The 27,669-nt window shown below is 39.7% G+C and overlaps 1 protein-coding gene and 1 long non-coding RNA gene across 3 annotated transcripts in view; one reads left to right on the forward strand and one right to left on the reverse strand.

The window, feature by feature from the left end:
* The window catches only part of ERCC6L2 (ERCC excision repair 6 like 2), a 52,179-nt gene extending 50,454 nt beyond the window's left edge, over positions 1–1,725 (reverse strand). The window contains exon 1 of the mRNA XM_071731960.1: positions 1,235–1,725. Within this exon, the coding sequence (XP_071588061.1) occupies positions 1,235–1,253 (19 nt within the window). The 5' untranslated portion in view covers positions 1,254–1,725. The remainder of the gene's footprint in view (positions 1–1,234) is intronic.
* The window catches only part of LOC139790314 (uncharacterized), a 64,943-nt gene continuing 38,964 nt past the window's right edge, over positions 1,691–27,669 (forward strand). The window contains exons 1-2 of one of the 2 annotated variants that reach the window (XR_011723456.1): positions 1,691–1,774; positions 18,917–19,044. This is a non-coding gene — a long non-coding RNA (uncharacterized lncRNA). Of the gene's footprint in view, positions 1,775–17,435; positions 17,600–18,907; positions 19,045–27,669 lie in introns of those variants that run through there. The other variant, XR_011723455.1, reaches the window with a different exon arrangement.

Here is a 27,669-nt window from a genome sequence, read left to right on the forward strand (position 1 = left end):
AGATTGCTGAAAAATGGTAGAGAGCACTTTGGGGAGCTCCTCTGCCACTGCAGTCAGTACTTGTGGGTGGATCCCATCTGGCCCCATAGACTTCTGAGTGCCCAGGTGGCATAGAAGGTCAAAGATTAGTTAGAAACTTCTCAAATTAAGCCTATGATTGAAGATGACAGTGTCATTTCTTGTAACTAAGCATTTACTTGAGCTTAATGAGTTGCATATGACTTGACAGAATTAGGGTTCCAGGTGCAAACTGGAATAAATCACATTGGACAACAGTTGCAGTACTACCAACCTGTCACCATAGTGAGAAAAAAAGAATTGAATGAAAAAAAAAAAACAACACAAAACCAAAAAAACCCCACAATTCCCCCCAGAAGAAAAAAACAACCAAAAAAAAAAAACCAAAAGAGAAGCAAATTAAAGACACCATTACTATAAAATAACAGAAAAGATTACTGTACAAGCCAAGCAAAGAACTGCTCTTTGAACTGGCCTAATTCACTAACTTCTTGGGTTCTGAACCACAACAGCAATTCATGTAGCATACTATCTTTAAAAATGAAGGAAAATTTCTGGTGTGACTCCCTAGCATGGCCACAGTAAACTAAATGAAGAAACCTGGTACTTAAGATGCCTACCTACACTTAACCCTTTGTGACAGTTGAATAAATGTGCCATTATATACACTGAGTGTATATGATACTGCTAACATCCCAGTGTCACATACTAGCTCATTTCAACTATTTTTCTACACAAGAAAAAGTACCATGAGTGTTTTTTAACTGAGGTTTGACCACTTAAGAGTGCAATGGGATTTTTATGCTACAGTAAGTGACTCCTAAAAGCAATATTCAACCACTTCCCTTGCTAAACTAAAAAGATTAACCAGGGCTAAAAGCCCTAAAATGTTTTCTTCCATGATGTTTTGAGTACACTTACACGTTTTCCCAAGAAACAATTTCAAACCTTTCTGATAAGCAGAGCCGATTTTAAAGAGTTTTCCCACTGAGCATTTCTAAAGCATACCACCACTACCTCTTGCATTCAAGCGCCTCAGCCTGGATGTTAGGCGAGGCCCCTCAGCAGAGGCACAAGGCACTGCTAGCGAGCTCCCTCCGTGGATTAACAACCACCTCGTACCTTCTGCAGGTGCTCTTATTTTCCACCTGGGCAACTGGGAATAAACGACAAGCGTCTGAACATCGCCCCGCAAAGATATACGGAAGGTGCTTACCTGGGGCATCATCACACATTTTAACTTTTGGCCGTGCCAAGCCCAGCTGAACCCAGGGGCGGAGGCACCTTGGGGACCAGAAGCCAGCCGGGCCCGCCGCTCTGGGGACCTACTGCTAGAGGAGACCGGCACAGCCGGGCCTACCGCCCGCATTCCCTGGAAGCCACACGCTCCGGGGGGCAAGGCACGGCGGGGAAAGGCGGTGAGGGGACAGGCGGTGAGCGCCGAGCTGGCACCCGGCAGGCTGCTCACAGCGTGCTGCGGAGGGAAACCGCCGCTTGCCCCGCCATCTCCGCAACAAGAACGGGGGGCCTGGCGCCCCCTCCCCGCCGCCTCCGCCCTTCGCCAGGACGACCCCCGCTGCTGCAGGGTGTGGGCAGGAGCCGTGCCCGGGGACACGGGCGTGGGAGCCCCTTCCCCAGCGCACTTCCTCGCCGCGGCAACCGCGGCCGCTGCGCCTCGGCGGGTGAGATGGCTGAGGAGACGGGAGCGGTATCGCGAGAAGAGCGTGACGGCGATCACAAAGGAGCCGGCGGGTCGGTGGGAGGAGCGGGAAGTATCGCGAGAACCGGGCGGCAAGGGGCAGAACGCTGGGGGCTGGCGGCGGAGAAGGGCCTTGAGCAAGGCGGGGAGGGGGAAGGGGCGTGGAGCGTGTCCGGGTGTGGAGCGTGGGGCGTGTCCGGGTGTGGAGCGTGGGGCGTGTCCGCGTGTGGGGGAAGGTGTCCCGGGTAGCCGGTGGTCCTGGCGCTCGGCTCTGGAAGATGTCTGTTCTGAAGGCGGCCGTAGGTGCTGGTGGCGGTGCAAGTTTCTGTAGAGGGTGTGAGCCGCGCGGCTGCGTGTGGCGCAGCAAACAAAGCGACTGCGGTTTGGGATCGGAACGGCGGAGGTGGAGCGTGGGTGGTGTTTGTCCGCCTGTGGTGCCGAACGGATGCGGCCCTGGGTCCGGATGTGTCCCTGAATCCTCGCTGAAGCTGGAAAGGCGACAGAAATAACTGCCCGTACTGTAATGGGTTTCCTCCACCTGTGGCCCTTGTTTGTAGCAAAATCGGTAGACAAGGGGGGGAAAAAAAAGGATCTAAAGTAATTTTCTAAGGAAAGGTGCTGGTAGCAGGGAGAAGAGCTGGTGCAATGGAAGGTGCAACTGGAACTCTGGCAGGCTGGAGCAGCCTTGCAGCTGGTGTAGAAGGGTTGGGGTGAGGTGACGGGAGCATGGTAAAATCCAGGCATGCAGCAAGATGGAACAGTTGGAGAAAAGGTGAGAGAGAGGCCCATGTTCTACCTCTGCCCATTGTTAGACAAGTGTAACTGAATGCAGTAATGCCATGCAAAGTACAGACTCAGTCAGTAACAGTCATTTTATTGTTGCTGAAAAAATGCAGCCCCACCAGGAAATATGTCCAGATGGCATTTTATCTCAGTAGCAATTTCTTAAAAGTGCTACATGAAGAGCATGAGTTCCCAGGTCCTTGCTATTACTTTGACAGAGTACTTAAATGTGTATTCAGTCTAGGTAGTTTTCACTTACTAGAATTAAGAGTGTAAATATCATACAAGATAACATTTTTAAAGGAGCTTTGCTGTATTGATGCAGGAGACATAAATTTGGGATAAATCCATTATTCGTAATTATCTGGTAACTTCTATCATTGTAATGACAAGGGATTAAGCATTAGAGAATAAACATGATCCTTTTGGCATGTCCAGTTAAATGGCATGCAATGAAGATAGATAGTCAGACTAGCTAAAAATCCTTTCTACACTTTAAGGATGTTTTATGCTGGTGGTAAAATCTCAGTAGCTTAGCTGGAAACAGGATTGCACCTGAAAATCCCCTGGAAGTCACTATGTTGGGTCCCCATTGCAGTGAGGTACTTGCTTGCTCTTCCCTTAAGATTACAAGAACTTCTTGTATTTTTACTACACTGTGAAAAAAAAAAAACACCAAAAAAAACAAAACAACCAAAAAATTAGGAAACAAGCTGGCCCTCTGAGATTAGGGCCTGGTCCATAAAGAAAATGTTTTCAGAGACCATGTGTTTTGTTACATATCTTTGAAATTTTTTTGAGTATAGAAGTCCCATTTTCAGGAAATTTAAATTTAAATATGAAAAATTAAACTCTGCTCACATTTGACTTGGTTTAAATTCTGTAACAGAAGTGTTAGGTTCAGATAACAACCAAAATTAGTAAGATAATGGTGATAAGCACTTTTAAAATATGTACTGAAAGCATTTCACATGTAATGTTGTGGCCTTCCTCTTCACTCTTCTTTGACAGAGGGGGGAGATAAGTTTACAGATGTGTATCTAAAATGGCAGCTTATGTTTACAGCATCCTCCACATCAGTGTGTTTGAAAAGCCTTCAACACTGTCCCGCACAACATCCTGGTCTCCAAGCTGGTAAAATGTGGATCTGATGGATGGACCACTCAGTGGATTAAGAGCTGGCTGGGTGGCTGCACCCAAAGAGCAGCTGTCAGTGGGTCCAGTTGAGGCCAGTGACAAGTGGAGTCCCTCAAGGATCAGTGTTGGGATCTATCTTGTTTAACATCTTTGTTGGCGACATGGACAGTGGCACTGAGTGCACCCTCAGCAAATTCACTGATGACCCCAAGCTGTGTGGTGTGGCTGACGCACTGGAGGGAAGGGATGCCATCCAGAGGGACCTTGACAGGCTGGAGAGGTGGGCCCATGCCAACCTCATGAAGTTCAGCAAGGCCAAGTGCAAGGTCGAGGCAATCCCAAGCACTGAATAGGCTGAGCCGTGAGTGACTTGAGAGCAGCCCTGAGGAAAAGGACTTGGGGGTGCTGGTGGATGAGAAGTTCAACATGAGCCATCAGTGTTCACTTGGAGCCCAGAAAGCCAACCAGATTCTTGGCTGCATCAAGAGAAGCACGGCCAGCAGGTCCAGGGAAGTGGTTCTCCCCCTCTACTCTGCTCTCCTGAGACCCCACCTGGAGTATTGCATCCAGGTCTGGAGCCCCTTTCACAGGAGGGACATGGATGTTCTGGAGCATGTCCAGGGAAGGGCCATGAGGATGATCAGAGGGCTGGAGCACCTCTCCTATGAAGCCAGACTGAGAGAGTTGGGGTTATTCAGTCTGGAGAGGAGAAAGCTCTGAGGAGACTTTGTTGTAGCCTTCCAGTATCTGAAGGGGGCCTGCAAGAAAGCTGGTGGGGGACTATTTAGGATGTAGGTAGTGATAGGGCTAAGGGGAATCAATTCAAATGAGAGTAAGGTAGATCTAGATTAGGTTTTAGGAAGAGGTTCTTCCCATGAGGGCGGTGAAACATTGGAACCCAGGTTACCCAGAGAGGTCATGGAAACCCCATCTCTGGAAGTTTTTAAGGCCAGGCTGGGCAGGGCTCTGAGCAACCTGGTCAGAGCAAACCCCCTCTCATCTGAGCAAGCCCCATGGCAAGGGGGTTGGAACTAGATGATCATAAAGGTCCCTTCCAACCCTGAAAATTCTATGATTCTATGGAAAAAAAAAGCAAGCTAATGATTCTCAAATGCACTGAGCATTCACAAGTCTAACTGGAACTCAAAGAAAGTACAGACACCTACAATTTTTGCAAATGCAAGTCATTTAATTATGTACTAGAAGAAACAAGAGGTGGTTCAGTTGCATAGTATTAAGTGTGGAAGCCTTAAAAGTGCTACAAGAGGAACTCAGTAATATGATGTGCGCTGAATTAACATTTTAGAAAGCTTTTTGTTTCTCCAGCAGTTTATTTCCTGTAGTATTTTACAAATAACCCACTAATCATATTCAAGAAGCTCTCAAGAGTTCTTTGAGGAAATCAGACCAGCAATGCTCTGAAGTGTGCATACACTTATGCACATGCCACAGGGTTCAGCGCAGGGACATTTGTGTGCTGCTGTGGGGCTAGACTCTTTGGGATCACAGAGACATGGCAGGAAAGCTCGTGTGACTGGAGAGCTGCTGTGGATAGATGTGGGCCAGGGCACTGGGGAGCAGAATTGGTGTTTCATGTGGGAGCAGCAGGGATACGTGGAGCTTTGCCTGGTCTTCAGCAGTCATGAGATAGTGGATTCCAGGATCCTGAGGTAGGGGACAAGACACATATGCAGATCATAACCCTAGACTTCAGGATATCAGTTGGCTCCTCATCCATTCCCAGGCAGAGCTCTGTGCACTCCAGCTGGTCATTGACATAGAGAGCGACACCCCTTCTTTGTCTCCTCTACTTGTCCTTCCTAAAGAGGCTGCATCCTCCAATTCCAGCATTCCAGGCATAGGGACCATCCCACCACGTCTCTGTGATGACAATAAGATCATAGACCTGCAGCCAGGTCTATCTCTAACTCCTGTTTGTTTATTCCCCATGCTACATGCATATATTTCCAATTTCATCTTCCAGTTATTCTCAATGACCTGTAAGATCTTCGGGTCATTCTTCTCTTTTATGTTGTCATTTGTAAAGGAAAAGCTTAAAAATGCTAACTAAGGACATCTGGCAATGCTGCACAACAGCTGCACATGCGCACAACACATAAAAAATAGATAACACCTTGAGAGTATAACTCAATAAATCAGATATCCCTTGTATTGTTAACTTCTCAGAAAGAGTCTAGCCAGTCCTAAATCTTACAAACTTTTAGAAGCTAAGGTAATATAACTCCTACAGCCTACTGCAAAATTGTCCTCCAAAAGTTTGTCTGCCAGATGATGTGTTACTCCGCTTGAATAAACCTGAGACTTATTCCACAAGTGTTACAAAGTATTGATTCATTTCCTTCCAGTGTCTGGCTAAAGAGTGACTTGAGGAAAATGTAAAGTTTTGTCCTTAAATAAATATTGTGTATAAATGGGTCATGTCAGCAACACTCAGATTTCATGATTGCCTGGAGTGGGAGCTGGGTAATGAGGCTTGTAATCTGCATTGGATTTGTAGCAGATATTTGTGTAGAGCAGTTTTGAATGTTTCAGAAAAATATGTGAACATTTGAAAGACTTGTGGACCAGTCTCAGTAATGCCCTGAGTGTGGTTAAACCAAATCAGCATAATTGTTCTTCGGAGGATCTTTTATTATGTGTTACACATTTCACTCTACAAATAAAAGTTATTTCAGAAATGGAACAGAGCTTACCAGTAGGAGTAGTAGTAATAGATATAGTTTATAGAGATTATAGTTGAGTTTAGTTCCCATAATCCCTTTTTTCCTTGAGGAAAAAATAAAGAAGATTTGCTTCCTCAGGTTTGATTTCACATTTTTGATTGACAGCAAAGCATCAAGGGAAGAATTTAAAAGTACTACACACACACAGAAAGATGGGGGGGTTAGGGAGGGAAAGGCTAAAACTGGGAAGATACAGGTATGGGTTTTTTCTTTCTTTTTTTTTTTTTTTTTGGAGGAGTAACATGGGACTCTGTCTTCAAGAGGTAAGACAGTCATGATTTAAAGCCTCCTAAGGAGGAGAGATGCAAGAATACTGGGACATGCAGCTTTCATGTCTAAAATCACAAAACCTGAAATACACAACCCTTGTAGAGAGCCATATAACTTTATCATCAGGTCCAGTCTTGCCAAAACATCTCTGACCAAATGAAACTGTTGGGTCATCTTGGAAATGTGATGCCAGCTGATTAACTCCCAGGAAGCATACACACTCACACTCTCACCAAAAGGTATATTACGGTACAATTCTGTAGCTGTGTTAAAAAGATAGGTCTTCTTTTTAAACAAAAAAATTCCTATTCCAGTATCATGAGTAGAATGCAGTGCATTAGAGAATTATTTCCTCTATTATTTCTTTGCATTATCTATACAACACTTACAGCAAAACAGGGTAGCTTGATGAAGTGGCAGGTTTTAGGAGAATGTTATAGCTGCGTACAAATATGTTAAAGATGTAAGCTGAAGCTAGACAATCTATACTGGGGGGCTGTCAAACAATTCACCAGTCAGTTCCCTTAAAGCATGTAAGAATTATGCATGTTAAATGTGGAAGGCAGGGATTTTTTTGTTCCTGGGGGATTTTACTCCAACTCTGAAGTCAGTTAACTTCTGTTACTGGGACTATCAGACTTCCATTGGTGCCAGAAACCACAAACGTCTGGGACCAGTATGTCAGAGATTATTTCTGCTGAGTCAGCTCTCAGTATAACAAATACCTTAAACCAGTAAGTGAAGCACAGAGACATTCTATAACACAATGGGAACTGCACTGCAAGAAATTCTGAGCCCCTACCCAATGTTCATTTTTATGTTAATATATATATATATAAAATATTTAGAATAAAATAGAAGAAATACCATTATATGATTTCTAAGGTATCAAAGAAATTATTAAACCTGGTAAAGTTACAACTTAATTTCATTTAAAGGAATCATCAGAAATATATTGGGTATTGAATGAAAAAAGTAAGTTGCTATTATTGAGTTAATATCACAATTTTTGTAAGTTATGTGATGATTTTAATAGGTAGCACCCTCAGTTTATTTAAAACCAGCCATCTTTCAATTTGTACACATACACTTACATGTAATGCTGTACTGCTGGCCACCAAACATACTAAAACTCATTCCTAGTCTATAATTAAGGCTTTCAAATGCAGGTATCAACAGTTAAAACTTAATAAGGCTGCAGAATAGTAAACCTGATTTATGTGCCATCACAGCTAAGCTTTACTATCCAAATCAAACATGTGTTCCTTCCTCAGTTGTAAGCAAAGCATCAGTTACTTCGAACAGCACTGTTCTCTGATTTTCTCTGATTTACCTTATCTATTCTAAATTCAGAATTGATACCAGATTTTTTTCAAAGTGTAGCACATGGACTAAGTTTTTATAAACCACAGAAAGGAACAATATTGCCTAAAAAGGAATTACTAACACCAAACCAAGTTGTAGGTGTAATTAAAAGAGGGGAAAAAATCGGAAAAAGTGTTCCCAAGAACATTCTTATCACAACCATCCACTCATATTGTGTGTGTCTCCTTTTTTCTTAAGGTATTAAACTTGTTACTTGTACCCAGCTCTATGTGTGTAATTTAGAGGGAATAAGTCTATATTAAGACACGTGCTGCTGTTATGATTTCATTTTTACCATATAACTACTACAATTACTACAGCCATAAAAATAAATGGGGTAGCAACAGCAGCCACCATAGGAAGTAAGGCAGAGGAGACATCTTCTAACCCAAATTGTTGTCCTAAGGTGCTGTGTCTTCTGTTTGGTATTCATAGCATTTGCATTCATGTGCATTGGTGTAATGTTTTCTAAGAATACTTAAGTCAAAATACAGAAAGATTTTAAAATCTGTGAGTATATAACTCTATTAATTCATTCTTGTATGCATATGAAATTAATATAGTTATTACAGAATACCATAATCAAGCCAGTTTTCTGCAGAATCTGGGGTGTTTATTTATAACAGAATATTTTTATAGATACAGAGAATATAAAAAATGAAGTGCTTAAAATTTTGCTTAAGGTACACTTTCTGATCAGTACCATGCCATCACAACAAAAACAGTTAAATTTTTTTTAGATGAGTGGACTTAAGCCTTAGCGTAAGCGATTTTCTAAAACAGAGTACTTAGTGTTAGGGCAAATGAGAGCCTAGGTTATTATGTCTTCTCAGAAAAAAGGCAGAGGAACTTCTTTGTACCTTGTTTCTAAAAAGCCATGTAATAGTGATTCCTTTAAAAAAAATAGAGGGGGACTGGGGAGGAAAGGCTACTACAAATTCTTGAGAGGTAAGAGGTTGTTTTGACAGTGTCATTATACAGATTTATGGATGTATCATGCAGCTTCACTCAAGATCTAATTCTCAACCACCGCAAAGGCTTGAGGACTAGTGATTGCTGGAATCCTCCATGGATTACCCCTGATCCTTAGGGACGATCCTTAGGGACATGAGAGCAATTGCAACTTAACTTCCAAATACATTTATGTAAACTGTGTGTCCTGCTTCAGAAAGCATAATTCGCTACATGCACATATAAACAGAATCTTTAAATATGCAACAGATGTTCTATTTTCTTGAAAAGCTCTTGAATTCATTGACAGGCCTTTGGCTAAACTGATGAATTAATTTGTTTGGGGAGGATTTCAAAAATCTTCTAATAATTCTTATCCTTACACATCTTGACTTCATTTCTGAGATCTGTGGCATGTGTTTTAAATATTTTAACCTTTACTACTTTAATCAGGTAACATTTATTTCAGGGATGGATGATGATCGGTCATTGAAAGATAGAGTGGACTAGGAAATAAAATCCAATTTGTCAGTTAAACAAACCACATTTGAAACAAGAAGAAATCAGTCATATTACTGGATCACTGAAATGCTAAACAGTTTTGATGTCACCCCTTTCAAGAATACATAGTGCTGGATTGCTAAGTATTGCTGGTTGTAGTGCTGGCATGCAGAAACCACAGTTACCATGCTTACATACAACAGATTTCTTGGGGTGGTTGGAATGCAAGCCTTTACCTCTATATTGGGATTTAGTTCTGTAATTTTAGACTTTTTTTTTTTTTTAATACAAAGAGGCTAAGTATCAAACAGCAAGGAAATCAGTCTGAAAATGAAATTTTGTCTAAGCTGTTTGATTTGGAGAGGTCCCTGTGTTAATGCCTCTGATGCTATATACTAAATGATATCAAATAATTCAGGGTTTTAATAATGACATATATATTTGATGGAGTGCAATAAAATATCCAGCTAAAACTGCATATTTTTTTTTTGTCAGACAACTGGCATGCCAGCCACCCACTCAATAAACCTTCATGTATTTTTTTATTAAATGGGACATTCACAGGTCCAAAAGTCTACAGCCTATAATATGTAAGGATATATTACATTTATAAAGATTTAATTTCTGATTAAAAACTTAAATAACACAGTCTCATCCATGACATTTGCTCATAAATCTAGGTTTACCTAGATTTAGAAGAGTCTGAGTAAATCTGTGCTACATCCTAATTAGAGAAGCTGACATCCATTCTGTAGGGTATGATTCTGTCTTGGGATTTTCTGATGGATGTTCTAAATTAACTCTGCTTCATCAGTCAAAATTATGGACTTTAGAAAGGGTTGCAGGGTTAGACAGTACATAAAAAAACCCTAGAACTGCCCATCTGATTTCAGCCTTCTGAAATAAACAACTTTAGTTAAAAATCCATCTAGGTAGTTTATATTTGTTTGAGAGAGATCTGCAATTAAAGTTTCATAATCTTGGCCGGTCATGTATATACATTGCTTCTTATATCTCTAACATGTAAATGCTGTTGTTAATGAAGTGGAACTACTTTGCATTCATGAAAAAATAGTTGAAAAATGAAAATTCTCTTTACCATCTTTTTTTTCTTTTTCCTTTTTTTTCCTTTTTTTTTTTTTTTTTTTTTTTTATTTTCCAAGCTACTCTGGAAACAAGAGACTTAGTAAGGCATGTTTTCCCCCTTCATTTGTTAATCAGATTCTTTCCTGACAGTTCCTCCATGTAATGTAATGTAATTATAACAGAGATTTTTAAAACTTGACCTGATAGAGTCCTGAACAATTTATTCTAACTAGAAATTAGGCATTCTTTCAGGAACAGGTTGGAATATGAGCACACAGAACCTCTTCTGACTAGCTTTGTCAAAAATTCTGTGATTCTGTCTCCTTTCAGCTGATACTGGCACACAGATATTATTAGAGGAGACTAGTAGATGATACAATCACATGTGTTTTGCAAAGCCATGTGGAAGAGTACAGTACATACGGTGCAATATAAAAGTAAAGAACCAAAGTACAGAGTGCACACAGCTGAGTGTTATTTTATCCTGTGAACTGCCATACAGCTTGCACTAGAAGAACCAGAAGTCATTTTTATCAGAGGCGTTTTAAAGGTACAATCTGTCAAAGTCTGTGAAAATCTCCTGGTGTATAATTTGTTTTGTATGACATATTTGGCCCTCTGTTCCCACATCATAAGTGGTGTGGAATGATTTTCCATGAGAAATGAACTACTTTTGTGTTATCCACTAAAGGGTATTTCCTGCAGAGGAAATCTACCTGGATCAGGATTGATGCTATGGTGCTATCTCCATTGCAATAAGAAGGCAAACAGATCTTGTGTTTTTGAGTTGCTCACCAGAAACAAACCTAGCCAACAGGAGAAATGCCTACAAGGATTTTTAAATTGTTGTCAGACAATGTAGCTTACAAATACCAAGCACACTGCTTGGTATTTTATGAAATATGTATTTTATGAAAACAACTATATGATTACCCAATTCTCAACTGCTGTGTTGTCAACGTTGGAACATATTAGTGCAAAATAGGTGACAGGATAAACCTATAGCTGAAAAACAAATACACCATAAACTTTATAAGGTTGTGTTAACTAATTTTCTTCAAATACTTTAGTAAATAGTGACAAGACCTCCTGTCACAGGATCTCTGGTACCTGATTGGTAACATATTGCAGCATATACTGAGAGAAGCAAGGTATTTCATAGCTAAGCGATCAAATATGAAGAGGTTGAGTGAAGACTTGTCCTAGAGAAAAAATAATTCTTACAGTAGCCAGAAATAAAATGGCCTTTGATTCTCAGTTTATCGTTTCTAAATTCTATATTTACAGGGCTAATCTAAATTAAGCATTTACTGGTAGTATGTTGTTTTCTACTAACAATTTGAGATTCATACAGAAGTCAAAGGACCCCAAACTCAGTTGCAGGCCTTGCTGCAGAAATACATCATATACAAATCTGCACTGAAACAGCATCACTCATGGCAATAAGATGATCTTATGTGAACACAGAATTTGTTCTACTGTATCGACTAAAGTGGATGTGACCATTTACAGAACAAAACAAGAAAAGACTATACTGCTCAGTAACTGACTCTGCACTTTTTTGTAATGAATATGCCCCTAAGATAAGAAAATTTAGTAGTTTTACTAAGTTTACGTATCATTTTCAATGAAAACACACCACCAAAACTAGCCACTGTCATTTGACAAAAGCAATTTCATTTGCCAAAAATAGCTAGTCTACATGTATACTGAAAGATGTAATTGCAATATTAGTATGATTTCTAACAATGTGTTTTTGCTAAGAAATTACTGACTTAATTTGTTTAGGTAAAGAGGATAAGTTATTCCCAAAAAAAGTACTTTGATGTGACTCTGTGTTATATTTACATTAGAAGAGTACCCAAGTATATCTGTATTACAATAGTTGTACTGGGAAAAGTGTTCTTCAATTTGCCCAGACTGGCCTAGCTTTAAATTAGCTAATCTGATATCAAGAGAAAGACCCCAGCAAGGATGTGCTTTTGTGTTTTTTCTGGCAGGCGTTACACTGTGTACTGTCCTTTTGAAATGACTGTTACCAGCCCGAGACAATGACACTGATAATTGCACCCAGTATGGCAGTTTACAGGTAGATTATATTATTCAGTATCCAGTCCCATGTGAATATCCTAGACCATTATGCCAATACCTACCTATTTCATTGATATTGCTGCATATTTACTTTCAGTTCCATCACAGTTGTGGCCTCACGGTATGAGTGAGGGCCCAGACATTTGGACAGGATGAAAAGACTTATCAGTATGCTTAGTTCCTACAGAATTATTATTTTTCCTTGAGAAAAAGAAAAGAGGTGTTTATTCTAATTGAGCAGTCATAAATGGCTGCCACTTTGAAACATTGCCTTAACTTTGGAGCTGACAAAGAAAAATGCTTAAGGCATTTTTCAAGGAACTGACCATTGAAAAGTCACATCACAATCCTATAAATTACAAAAAGCTGTTTTCTGCCTTTTGAGTAATAGAGTTAGCTGGGATGAAGACCTAGATTATGACCCCACTTTTATTTCTTGCTTGCCATCCCTTTTGCCTGTTTTCTTCTGACGTCAGAAAAGATACCTAGGACAAGAGGGCAGCTAGAGTTAGGGACTGCACACTTTCAAAAAGAGGTGGAAGAAATCACAGAACTGAAAGACACATTCATATGTGTATTTGCTGATATACAAAAATTATTTATGTCTAAGCTTCCTACAGATGGAGCTATAATGCAGTTTGTAAGGGCCTGTTTTCTTTCACAACAGATAAAGGGATGGTGTCTTGTGGATAAGGATATCCATTCAGTGCATAAGGATTTGGCTGGATGGTTGCACTCAGAGTAGTGGACAATGGCTCAATGACTGAATGTAGATGAATGACAAGTGGTGTTCCTCAGGGACTGGTTTTGGGACCAGTGCTGTTTAACATCTTTGTCGGAGACAGGGACAATGGGATTGAGTGCACCCTCAGAATGTTTGCTGATGACACCAAATTATGTAGCATGATCAACACACTTGAGGGAACGAATGCCATCCAGAGGGACCTCGACAGGCTTGAAAGATGGGTGCATGCAAAGCACATGAAGTTCAAAAAGGCCAAGTGCAAGGTCCTGCATCTGGGTTGGAGCAATCCCAAGCACAAATACAAGCTGGGCAGAGTATGGATTTGCTCTGAGAAGAAGGACTTGGTGTTGCTGGTTGATGAGAAGCTCAACATGAGCTGGCAATGTGCTCTGTGACCAGCAGGTCAAGGGAGATGATTCTCCCCTCTGCTCTCATGAGGCCCCACCTGCACTACTGTGTCCAGTTTTGGAGCCCCAGCAGAAGAAGGACACAGAGCTGCTGGAGCAAGCCTAGAGGAGGGACATGATCAGAGAGGGCTGGAGCATCTCTCCTATGAAAATAGGCTGAGAGATTTGGGTTTATTCAGCCTGGAGAAACAAAGGCTCTGGGGAGACCCTCTATCTACCTCTTAGTACCCAAGTGGGGTCTACAGAAAGATGGGATGGGGCCTCATAATGGTAATGATTTTAAACTGAACAAGGTTAAATTTAGGTTAGACATTGGAAGGAAATTATTTAATTTGAAGGTGGTGAGACAGTGGCACAGGTTACCCAGGGAGGTTGTGGATTCCCCATCTCTGGAAGTGTTAAAGGCCAGGTTGGATCAGAGTCTCAGCAACCTGGTCTACTGGGAAGTGTCAGTGGTCTTGGCAGGGGGGTTGGAACTAGAGAATCTATAAGGCCCCTCTCAATCCATACCATTATATGATCTCCACAAGAGGGCTTCTTTTTTAGATGCCTTGTGTTGTGCTGCCAATTTTTTGCTGTTTTACTGGAGGGAGTATTTCTAGAAAAGGTTAGTTTAAAAGCTACAACTTCTGCTAGTTTAAGTTTTATGTAGAACAGTGGCTTTCGAGTTTGCTGAGCTGCATTCTTCCCATTTAATACTACTGCATTTAGCTTATTGCTTCCTTCAATGCCATTCTTAAATGTGATAGTTAAGGACCAAATCTCAAAGGATGTTTTTGAAGAAAAAAGTGACACAGTCCCACTGTCATTGCTCTATCGCCCTACTCTCATTAGATACCTTTGTCTGTTTTGCATTTTTTTTTTTTTTTTTTTTTTTTTTTTTTAAATCTACCTATATCATGGGCTTTTGGGACCAAAGGCACTTTCTCCACAGGATGACTTGCATGACTATTTTTCTAGAGCCTTTGTTTTAGAAAAAGGACAAATGGGTGCAATTTGATTTTTCTTGGGAACCTCCAGAAGGTTAAAGAGACAACTTAAATTGTGGTTTTCCCATTTCTCTTATACTTTATCCTTATGTATTCATGCTTTCAAATCTTCTGTTGTGCCACTTACTGAGCAGACAGTACATAAGGAAGCTCCTGGTCTGGCACCATGGACAGAAACTCCCAATGAGGTGTCTGAAGCTGTGCACCTTGCTCATGTATGGTACAAATTATTTAATTAGACTAATTAAATTAGCTCCAGTGGTGGATTTTGAGGATAGATAGTTCTTCCCTCAAAACTAGGCAAAATGAACAGTTCCTCTTCTATGAAATATCTGTAGATTGGGTGTTTAAAATTGACAGCTACTAGTTGAAAGATTCTGCAGTTGTATTCCCTACCACAAAACCTGAGAAGAATAAACACCATGAATCACAGTCCAGTCTTGTAGACTTTGCTTTTTGGTAGTGGTCTTCTCCATCCAAAGTACCTTTTCAGCTTCCTGCAGTGCTTTCCATTGCTACATCATTGCTACATTGCCCTAGAGCTATGAAAGCACAGGCCAGACACACTCCCTGTGGCATGTCAGGGTTACCATTTTTACTTCCCTCTTGAGAAATGAATTGGAACGGGAAGAAATTTGCTGTCCCCAAAGGACACTATAATTTAAACACACTCTCTGGAATTTTGCTTCAGCACTGTTTTTTGCTGTTATTTCACTGACGTGAAAAAAAAGATAATAAGGGTTGCAGGTGGTGTGTATAGTGTGTTTGTCTCCAAATTGTTCTTGTCATCCATTTGATGTTCAAAAACTTGTCACACACTTTTGGCTTGCTGATACACTGGAATTTCTTAGCCAAAGACAGTCCTACATCAGCAACACCTGCAGTACTTGTGCAAGTGGATTCTCAAGACTAAGTAGAGATGAGGTACCCCTCAACCTTGAGACAAAGCAATGCAGTGTAATAATACAGTGCCACTCATCAAAGCTGTTTGAACATATGAAGATATGTTCCTTTTTATTAGTGTTGGCTTCTGTGAGATTATATTGCTTAGCAAATGCAAAATACAAGGAAAAATACTCTGGAAGAGGCTCTAGGAGTTGATTTTGGGGGACTGCTATTTTTACCTAAAACCTAGCAGCTGAAGAGAGAGATTCAGGAATGGAGAATACCTTCTTGCTGGTCATGAAAATGGACATGAGGCCTCAAGAATACGAGGGAGAATCACTTCTATCTGAATTTATAGATGCCACAGTGGTGGCAACGTTTGGCTGCAATGCTTGCATTACATTTTATGGTAAATGCCTCTGTCTTAGTGCAGAAGATGATTTGTATAAGGTCTACTTCTATTCATATGGCACTCTGCAAACAGTGCAAATGCTCCTTGTCTGGCAAGGTAGGTCTCAAAAGTGGATTCTGTGACTAAAAGTATAAAAATGCTTCTCAGTGGACCACATAAGAATCTTGGCATATGGGCTGATTAGTCTTGTGCTTATGGAGATAAATAGAGAAAACATTCAGAAATATTTTGAAATGTGGAAATTATTTTCTGTGGAAAACAAACCTGTCAAGATATGAATCACAAAATATCTGAATTTCTGAATCACAAGTGGTCCCTTATTGAGAGATTAATTTGATAATTACAGCTTTGTATAATGCTAATTTGGGGAAATTTCAGCTGATGAGGAGACAAAGTCTGTTTCATATATTCCATATCATATATCATAGAATCATTTCAGTAGGAAACGATCTTTTAAGATCATGAAGTCCAACCATTAACATAGTACACTGCCAAGTCTACTACTAAACCATGTCCCTAAGCACCACATCTACATGTCTTTTAAATATCTCCAGGAATGGTGACTCAACAACTTCCCTTGGCAGCCTGTTCCACTGCCTGACAACCCTTTCAGTGAAGAATTTTTTCCTAATATCCAGACTAAACCTTGTCTGGCACAACTTCAGTTCATTTCCTTTTATTCTATTGCTTGTTACTGTGGAGAAGAGGCCAACCCTCACCTCCCCACAACCTCCTTTCAGGTAGCTGTAGAAAGCAATGAGGTTTTCTCTAAGCCTCCTCATCTTCAAAGTAAACAATCCCAAATCCCTCAGCCATTCCTCATAGGGCTTGCTCTCCAGACCCTTCATCACCCTGCTTGCCCTTCTCTGGACACACTCCAGTACCTCAATGTCCTTCTGGTAGTGAGGGGCCCAAACCTGAACACAGTACTCAAGGTGAGGCCTCAAGACTGATGAGTACAGGGGCACAACCACTTCCCTTCTGATGTACACACTATTTCTGATACAAGCCAGGATGCTGTTGGCCTTTGTGGCCACCTGAGCACATTGCTGGCTCATATTCAGCAGGGTGTTGACTAACAACCCCCGAGTCCTTTTCCCCTGAGCAGCTTTCCAGCCACTCCTCCCCAAGTCTGTAGCATTGCCTGGGGCTGCTGTGACTGAAATGCGGGACCCAGAACTTGACCCTGTTAAACCTCATACAATTGGCCTCAGCCCATCAACACAGCCTGCCCAGATCATGAGTTAAGGCAGTCCTTCCTTTTTCCATACACTAAAGTTTGCACTTATTGTCAACACCAATGAGCCATCTCTAACATATATTAACAAAACTGCTCTATAAATGCTCAAAAACTGGTGGCATGTCCCAACCAAACTGAAAGCTGTTCAGAATAAAAAGGTTTACAATGCAACTGACATGTTGGATATACAGTTCCTTGTATTTTGTTTTAGTAATACCTTTTTTTCCTGTGTTACAGTAGTGCCTGAATATGAAGAAGACAATGCTGATACCTGAGGTAGTCTTTTTTGGAGTTCTATCTTGCAAGTCCGTAGGAAGACCACGCAACATTAATCTTGTGACAACTAGTGGATCAGGCTTAGTGGTGAGACTGTAAGCCCTGTGGGCATTGGACTGTGTAGTGGACAGTTTATTTCTGAATTTCTGTAGGACAGTTTTTTTCTGAATATCTGTAGGAAACACATTAAGTATTGTAATTTCCGACAACACTAGAGGCAGACTATACAAAGGGTATATATTAAACAGAAAAGTTGAAACATTAGGAACAGGTTGCATGAAACTTCTGTCTACTTTGAACTCCTTTTCATGTTGGGTAAAAGGGCTGTAGGCTTCATCAGGACACTGACACTGTGGTTTGATTCTCTCATGGGTACTACTTGCGAAGTTTACACTGTTTATAAAGCAACTGGCAGGTTGAGTGCTGTAAAAACAGACTGCCACAAAACTAAAGTAGCTGTGAAAAAGAGGGAGAAGGATCTGATGTGCCACATTCATGCCCCAAGGAGACACCCTTACTGGCATCTCTAAGACTTAGCACATCTGTGGTCTCTGCAATTTGCTGAAGTGCTTGTTTGTGCTTTAACTAGAGAGAATTACTATGTTGTCTATTGTCACTTATCCAATTAACCACAATCTGGCTATTATCTTTTGCAGTTCTAGCCTCTGTAGTCTTTTGTGTCTCAGCCTGCATTTTGTTTCCTGAACTACTTTGGTCTAACACCTGAGGTTTATGAATACCGGTCCTAATACAGAGGGCATGAAAATGCTCAGTGCTTTTAAAATACAGAATAAAAAGCAGCCTGAGGAAATCTGATAATTATTAAACATTTGGTGTCAGCATTGTTCAAGTTCTTCATGGTTTCCTCAGTATCAGAGGAGGATTCTTCTTTAAAGTTTATTGGAATTCTTAGGGCAAACTGCTACTAATTTCCGTTAGGTGTGTTTCATTAGAAACCTTATTAGGCCCTAAACCCAAACCTTATACATACTATTACAATCCTTTTTATAAAGGGATTTTATTGCATTTATAAAGATGTGCATTCAAATGTTACAGTTAAAGATCTGTTTTCAGATTAGAAACTTAAACTATACAGATTATTTCTGCATCATATAACTCATCTTTCGTATCCTGTTCCACATAGCCTGCAGAAGAATCCAACTCAGCAGCCAAAAGAAATCACTCTACACTTGCTTGATATTTAACACTAACATCTGGGAGGGCAACCTAGGTGTCGAGTGAGAGGAAATGGCAACACCCCATTTAGCTAGAGTGCACCATCTGATCTTATGTCTCTTTTCTTTTCAGTTCTTTGAGAACTGTCAAGCAAGTTCTCAATTTTGGTTTGAAATGTCTGCTCCTTTTCCTTAATAAACAGCTCCTACTTGGAAGGTAGAGTGCTAAAGCACATGCTTAGGTTCAAGAAGAAAGACTTCCTATCCTTGGTGAGTTAACATGGAGAGCATCCAAGTACAGGAAGATAAGAAGAAAAGGCTTGAAAGAAATCCTCCAGTGTGTCTGTGCCATATTAGTCTTGTGAAAGACACTAAATGATAAACAAACCATGAAAATGGGTGGAAGAGAAAAGTGGGAGCAAAACCCAAAAGCTTAATTTGGAATCGAGGGTACATATGATGGAAGACATAGAAATGGTTTAGACATGAGATGTCCCTCCAGTTTTAATTTCCTTCTAGTCTGATATAGAAATCAAAGGATAATTTGATTTCATAGTAACCATATTTTAAATCATGAAGCAAGCAGAAGAAAAAAATACTAGTAATTGCATAACTCAAGTACTTTTTCCTTTTTTGTCTTTCTCTGGATAAAATCTCTGCTTTTGGCATAGGTCTAATTTCCATTTCAGTGTATTCTTCTGATATTTGCTGTTCTTTCCTGCTTCTTCAGGGAGAACTTCAGGGAGAACCTCCAATTGCAGGATAATCCTATCACATTTGGGCTGCAAAGATAGCATTGTTAGGCATGTAAAGCAAGAAAGGCTGAAGGCAAGATCTGCTCCCAGAAGGGATGGATAACTAAGGAAAAGAGAGCATGAACTTTAGTTATTTTGATGTACCAGTTTCCAGAACCTGTTCTGGGAACACAGACCAGAAGCAAGCAGAAATTTCTCCTGAGAAACCCATTCAGTATAGTGCATGACCATCAGATCAAAGAAAGCAAATGTTTCATACAAATGTTTCTCCTCAGTGCTTAGAACTTCCTTTCTGCAACCAAGTATTTAGGTCAGGAAGTCCAGATTGTATCCAGCTAATTAAATTGAACAAAATATTCAACAATTATCAGTTAATTAGATAGTCTTGACTGGATTTTGGTCAAAAGGCCATAGCAGCCTTACAAAAGGCTCTTACAAAATAAACAAAATAAAACCCAAATGTACTGTGACAGTCTAATTTGAGAAGCGGAGTCTACAATGACACAGTATTTCCAATATACTAGTAGGATGTTATAAATATACGTTGTAATAGGGCATTGCACTCCAAATATTGGTGAGGTTTCTTTATCTGTACAGAATCATTCTTTTGGAAAGAATACCCAAAACAATTTCATTCAGTGTAAATTTTTTTTCTTTGTTTTCTGTACAAGGCAAAAATGTTTCACAGTAATGTCCCTGGCTTCTCAGAACTTCTTACAATGGTAATACTCCCTGCTACTGTATCTGTCGTTACAGAGCTCTCTACCAATAGAAACAAGCATATGAGGCATTCAATTTCATTTAAGAATCAACAGTGATATAATCTTGTGATCCATGATGGTGTTGGCACAGCCAATATATAGTAATTCTTTCAATAAGCAGCAAAATACACAATCAAAAAAGTATATACAATGGAGATATATTTTCTTTTGCAACATGCACAGTAAGTCAGACATGAAAGGTACTGACAGCCTGGAGCACCATTTCACACAATTAAGCACTGACAGTAAATCTTAAACTGTTAGGGTAAATCAGCACACTGGTGTCAACAAATAGGTGATCTTGATGTGACGTACAGGGTTGTTACACATGAAGTTTTAGGCTGCTGTAGTTTTGGTGGAAAGTAAGAGCTTCCCAGCTCTTATGTTTTTATTCATTTTGCAGTAGGATTGGAACAGCAAGCAAAAATCACAGCATCAGAAAAATCTTAACAGATTGTTGCCCTTGCACACCTACCCTGTGAACCCATAATCTTACCTGTTAGAGCTTTCTTCTCTGTCTCAGCTAGCACCAGGATGAAAGCTGTTTGGTCTAAATACTGCTACATGTCTTTGTAATTTCCTTGGTACAGTGAAGTATTAGGAATGCTTATTCCTCCATCTCTTCTTGCACATCCTCCTAGTAGGATTGTATATATGGTATCTATATGCCTATACCTATGTCTTTCTGTCTGTCTATCTATCCATCTACCCATCTATTTACATAGCTATATATCTACGTATGCAATCTATACACTTTAAGATGTTTCTTGAAACTATTTGCATCAAAATCCGTGGTGCAGAACCATGCATGATGATGTAGTTTTCTTTTTCACCTCTGCTAGAAATATCGTTTTCTTTCAGATAAAAGGCATCTCATCTTAATTTCTCTTGAATTAGGCATCCCAAAGTGGGAATTTAGTGGAATTTATCACTGTCATGTACATGGTGAGCCTCAAGAGATCTTAATTAACTCTGGAGTGGCTGAGAGCATTATTAAGTGTCTTGGAGGATTCAAAGGGAGAAGCCTCACATTGTTTGTTAGGAGGTAGTTGGCTTTTATGGTTTGTTTGGTTTTGTTTGGTTTTTTTTTTTTTTTTTTTTTTTTGGTGTTGTGGTTTTTTGTTTTGTTTTTTTTGGTTTGTTTTTTTTTTTTTCTTGCTTTAAGAATGGGAAGAAGGAAGGCTTTTTTATCTGCTACTGTGGCTAAAGCAGTGGCTAAGTCCCAGAACCTACAGAAGATTGGTCCCTGTGGAAAGATGGAGCTTGATAGAAGATGATTACACAGCTGCCAAAAACCAACTTAAGCTTGCCTGAACCTGGGAAGGATAGAAGAATTTGTAGAGTCCAGTGGTAATGAGGAGTCTGATGAAAGTCTGGGCCCAAAAGGGGTGAAAAACTTTGGGGTTCTGTACTTATTTTGGACTTGGAGTATCCAAGAAGGGATAGAGTTTTATATGATCTTATAGGATAGTTGCTGTGGAGTCCAGATGTATAAGTTGAAAGATCAGGAAGGAAAAAGAATTACAGTGAGCTGCCAAGAATACAGGTGCAGTAAAAATATTTGTAGTCTTCTTCAGCATCATTTCAGAGTGCTCTGCATACCTATCCCAGCTGTGTATGAGTGACCTTCAATGAGAGGAATTATTAGGATGATGATTTAGTTTTTATTTTCACTACATGAAGACAACCAAATCCCTGCATACAGAAATCTGCCATGAAGCACTTGTCTGTATTGTATGTCTGTTTTATATATGCTCTATATGCACCTATATTCTCAAATTCCTTATTCTTTAAAAATTCTAGATTGCATACTTATTTGATCATCCAACAAAAAGGGTAAAACTGGTTCCTGTGACTATTCACACTAGCCTCTTTCCTCTCTATTACAAATCATCCACTAGGAAAAAAAAGCTTGCTTTTCAGAATTTTGCAGAAGTAATATTCTTTATTATTAACTGAAAATACAATAAAAATATTTACACACTGCATTGACCAGGAATGGTGACTTGTCCTCTGATTTCAGGTTTTTTAGTGTGTTTAATCATTATTAAGTCTAGTGTCTCAGTATTATTCCTACTGCCTCATACTGTAATAGGCTGTCAACACAGTCCCCCTACCCATGTCAGAACTCCTCCCACTTTTCATAAGAAACCAGTGTGAATTTTGTTCTCATCTGCATTGCAGAGAACTGTTACTGTATTGAATTTACTGCCATTACCTTTCTTCTGTCATTCTCAAATGATGTTGTTGCACAAAATCCAAGAGAGATTACAGAGGTTTCATTAGCAGTAGTGCTGTTTCTCTGAGGTGGGGGAGTAGAGAATTGACCCTCATCCCTAATAATGGGCCAGTGCTCCAGGCAAGGTGTATTGCCTAAAACCCTCTTTCCTCTCCACAGCAAAATTAATGTTTCAAGAGCAAAGACAGCCTGAAACAATGCTGTGCTTTTCAGAACGTGTAAGATGATGTTCTGTCAGAGAGAGAACTGCAACTTGTTTCAGTTAACGTGCAAAAAATGGCAGGCAAGTCAAGCTGAAAGGAGAAATAAAGCCAAAAACATATCTGAAAACTGTAAATGCATGACTAATGACATCTAAAAAGAAGATAAACATTGGGTGGTAATTCAGTCTTTCAGCATCATGTGTTATAATTAATGTTACAGTCGGCACAAAAGTTAGCTGGTCATCCTGAACAGGTTTTGATATTGCTGGAACTTAAAACTGGTAAGAAGCACACCTTAAAATAGAATGGAATGGAGTGGAATGGAATGGAATGGAATGGAATGGAATGGAATGGAATGGAATGGAATGGAATGCAGTGAAATGCAATAGAATGCAACGCAATGGGATGCAATGGAATGCAATGCAGTGCAATGCAATGGAATTGAACTGAACTGAACTTTCAGACTTGGAAGGGACCTTTAAGATCATTTAGTTCCAACCCCCGTGCCATGGGCACAGACAGCTCCAATTAGATCAGGTTGCTCAAAGCCCTGTCCAGCCTGGCCTTAAAAACTTCCAGGGATGGGGCTTCCATCACCCCTCTGGAAAACCTGTTCCAGTGTCTCACCACCCTTATGGTGAAGAACAAGGGGTGAGACACTGCACTCTCTGGAAGAAGACAGTATGTAGGTAGGGTGCTGTTTCCCTTTTCTCACCTATTCTGAAAGAGGTGTTTCTCTCTGCTTCCAAGCATGAGAATGGGCAGATACTGGAGACCATTAAAAGAAACGACCATATACTAGGCTCTAGACTTTAATGTATTATTATATCTTTTGGAGATTTCTCTGCAGCATAAAGTAAGTGAAGGAGAGTAAGGATATGTAAGTGGGTAAGTCATGATTTAGAAATTATGGAGCATCTTCTGGTCTTCTAGCATTAGTCCACAGAGACTGCTTTATATAGTGGAAGACTTTAGCCTGGAGAAACATATTAGCAAAAACAAGAGAACATCTAACAAATTGTACTAGAGCTAATAAAGTAATAGCAGTTTATATATATTTATTTTATTCCCTGCAGATAATGTGAAGAAGCCTTGTGCAACACAGTAGTGTTCTTTGTCACACAAAGTAATTGTTGCCACCAGGTTAATATTTTGTATAACACAGAATTCTGGTTCAACATCGGAAGCTTGGGTAAACAGCAGAAGACCACATCTTTCATGACCTAACATTTCTGCTAATGTGTGTTTTCATCTTACCTACTTTTTCTTCTTTAATGAAAGTTGGTTTTGTTTGTGTCACAGTTTAACACTGGGCCAGCAGTTAACTGAATGACAGATGCTCTCTATTAATCCCCCTGCCCTCCCTGATAAAGAAAGGAGAAAGAATAAGGGAGAGAGACTTACGGGCTGGAACCTAAACTACACAGCTTTAAAGAAACAGTAATGATAAATAGGAAAAATTACTAAATATATACAAATATTCAGGAAAATGATACCACATTCCTCCCACTTTCCCCCCAGTAACACTTGTGTCACCACTGAGGCTGCAGGGCAGCCCTGGGAAAGTCCAGGCTGGACTCCTGAAGTCGGCAGCAGTAGGGAGCTAGAGGCAGGAACACACAGATTCAGGCTGGTATGCATGAAGACCACAGACAGGTGGATGGATAGAATCCTCCAAGGATGCTGAAGCAAACAGGGACAGGTGAAGGCAAAAGGCTGAAGGAAGGGGGCAGAAGAAGGGTTTTGACCCTCATACTCCCTCAAATTTATACCAATTATGGCATGTATGGGATGGAATACTCTGGTCAATTTTGGTTATTTATCTTGTCTGGTCCTCCCTAAAAAAGGGTTGCAGGTGTGATCTCTTTACTCCTTTTCTCTTTCAGGACCAAAAATTGTTCCTCAGAACTCAGCAGTGGCCTTGGTTCTGCATAACATTCTCTATCAGTAGCGATAAACATTGAGTGTTATCAGTGCCAGAAGCAAACCCTGTCTGAGAAACTTGCTGTTAATTTCAGCAAGTGCAGCTACTTACAGAAGACTTATCTGAAAGCAAAATTACAACTCAGAAAATTAGTTCTATCCTGGCCCAAACCAGGACAGTTTGACTACGAGTAGCAAATTCTTACAATTTTATAGCTATGTGACCTTGCTGTCATTGCTTTTAGCACAGGAAATGGTACATCTGCTAGTAAATGGACCAAAAGAAGTCTCCCATGACTCACCCAAAACCTTTTGCCAAAACAAATTAAACTAATGCCATATATGACAAATAAGTTTAAGACCTGTAACAATTCACAGTACACAAACTTTGCAGGAACGGGGTAGAATATCAGGATGAAAGTAGAGAAGGATCCAAAGTATAATTTCACAGAAGTAGAGCTCCCTTATCTGAATTTTTTTCTCAATAATTCATTTACCTGCTCTGAGCTAGACCAACAACCATTTTCAGATCCTCTGTTTTATTCCTTTACCCTTAAATTCAATTACCAGGAACATTGTTCATTCTGTTTGAACTCACATTTTATATTTATCCAGGTATTAAATTTTAACAATTATTCTAAATGAGTAGTGTTTTTCTTTCTTTAAACGAAACAAAGCAAGATACGACAAAAAAACAAACAAACAAAAAAAAAACCTGCAACAAAATATAATGTTTTCAAGGAGATTCACTAATTTTTGTGAGATGATCATGAGAATCTCCAAAAGACATGTTCTTGATTTTCTTAAGGAAACTCAGAATGAAATGCAAAGCTCTTTTAAGTATTCAGCAAAATAATACGAGAGCAGCAATGTAAGTTTTGATAATAAAGACTGTAGAACTATTTTGTCCCATTGCAACCGCAGAACAAAAATAATACCTGCTTGTGTATCAAGAAGGATGAAGTATCAATAATAATCAATGGGATTTCTGTAGGCAGTACTACATAACACCTAAGAAAATTATCATTTTGAACGTTTGAAATAGTCTACTTATTGTTTGCCTACAATTTCTGAAATGAGAATTCTTTTTCCCATTTGATAGCAACTTACAGCAGGGAAAGTAAAAATATGTCTTTAAAAAAATCTGTGTAATAAAATATTTTTAAAAATGCATGACAACAATAGGAAAATATGAGACAATATTAAAATTCTACTACTTGCAAAAAAATTCAGGATATATTCTATATTTGTGCTGCACATTGTTAATGGAAATATGTAATTTTACATGTCCCATGTTAACCAAGACAGTCTGCTACCCACATGGGGAAATTGGATATTTACCCCAAATAATTTATGGCAGAAAAAATTGTATGGCTGATGGTGCATGTACAGGAATAGTTAAAATGGACCCTGTATGTCCTACTATTCCCCATACTCCTTCCACATGTGCTTTTTAATCCTTAAGCTTTTGCATACATATAACAGAAATTTACCCCAAACGCTGCAGTGTTGCTCATGCTATTAAAATGCAACTATGAGAGTATTGTAGAATTATTTCATCTAGATAAGCCATTGGGGTTTTTTCTATTCTTAAAAGCAATGCTGTATAGTGGCAATTTTTTGACTGCATATGCCTTGTGGAAGCACTGGGGGACAGAAGAAGAGATATTTTATCTACAGCCAAGAACAAGGCCCTGACAACACCTGACTTTTTAGCTTGCAACATCTACCACCCCAAGTCTTGCATCAAATAAGCACAAAGAATTGAGGTCCTGTGTTTACCTTTGCATTTTTCTCCAATGTCTGCAAAACATTATGCTGCCAGTGCTATGAGCTTTTTCCTTTCTGACTTTTCTGTGGTAAATGCATTACTTTTAGTGGTTTTGGGTTTTTTTAAATTCAGATTTAGACCACCAGGCTAGAACTAACCATCAGAAATCCCTTTACTAATAAATATTGTGCTCCATTTTTTTCCTTATTCTGTTGACACTTTGGTGATTTATCAGTATGTTCTTTCCAGAACGCTTTTGTGTCATGTATCTGCTACATTAATTTGAGTGATTCCAAATGATTATTATGAACTAGTTTCTTCCCTCTTTCTAATCCAATTTAAAACCAGAGTTTCAGGTCTTTCTTGTTTCAGGTCTGGAAGTTTTGCCTTTTTACTCAAATGAGAATTTTGTGATATCACAGGAAGTTCTTTTCAGGAAAACAAAATCCAAGCTTTCATCACAGTTGTGGTGAGCTGTTGATCAGTCTTCAACACTTACGATGATAAATTTCTCATGCAGTGTACTTGGCAATGTCAAGGTGTCTCTCTAGCACCCTGAAAAAATTCTCACTAACAGTCATGGCATAACATGATGGCATAAGTTCTCACCCTGCTGTAGCTCTGACCTGCATGTGGATTTTCTGTATATAAAGAGAACATCTTCTGATAATTTATGATATTTAGTGTTCTTAAATAAATATCTAATCCTATTATGTGGGAGGAAGTATGTCATACTACTTTCATTAGCTAAATTGAAACATCTGTGTCTCAAAGCTCCCTGGCATGGACCCAGTGATTGAGATCTCCTTAACCTTTTTGTTGGATCATTATTATATTTTTCCAATTGGAACTCCTCATCCTAACACCTCCTGTTTGGATTACTATGGTCATCTTCACCAGGACTAAATTATGATATTCATTTAAATGAATGACTCGCATGACTGGAGTGCTGCCATGGATGGCTACAAGCTCTTCAGAAGGGACAGACAAGGTAGGAGAGGTGTAGGAGTGGCTCTATTTGTTAGAGAGTCTCTAACAATAGGTCAGTAACAATAAGGTTGAGTGCCTGTGGGTCAAAATCAGGGGGGAAGGTCAATAAGGCTGACATCCTGCTGGGAATCTGTAATAGACCACCCAACCAGGATGATGAGAGTGAAGAATTCTTCTACAAGCAGCTGGCAGATGTCTCAAAATCAGCAGCCCTTGTTCACGTGGGTGATTTTAACCTGCCGGATGTCTGCTG

This window comes from Heliangelus exortis, chromosome Z (genome assembly GCF_036169615.1).
Source record: "Heliangelus exortis chromosome Z, bHelExo1.hap1, whole genome shotgun sequence".
Taxonomy (NCBI): Eukaryota; Metazoa; Chordata; class Aves; order Apodiformes; family Trochilidae; genus Heliangelus; species Heliangelus exortis.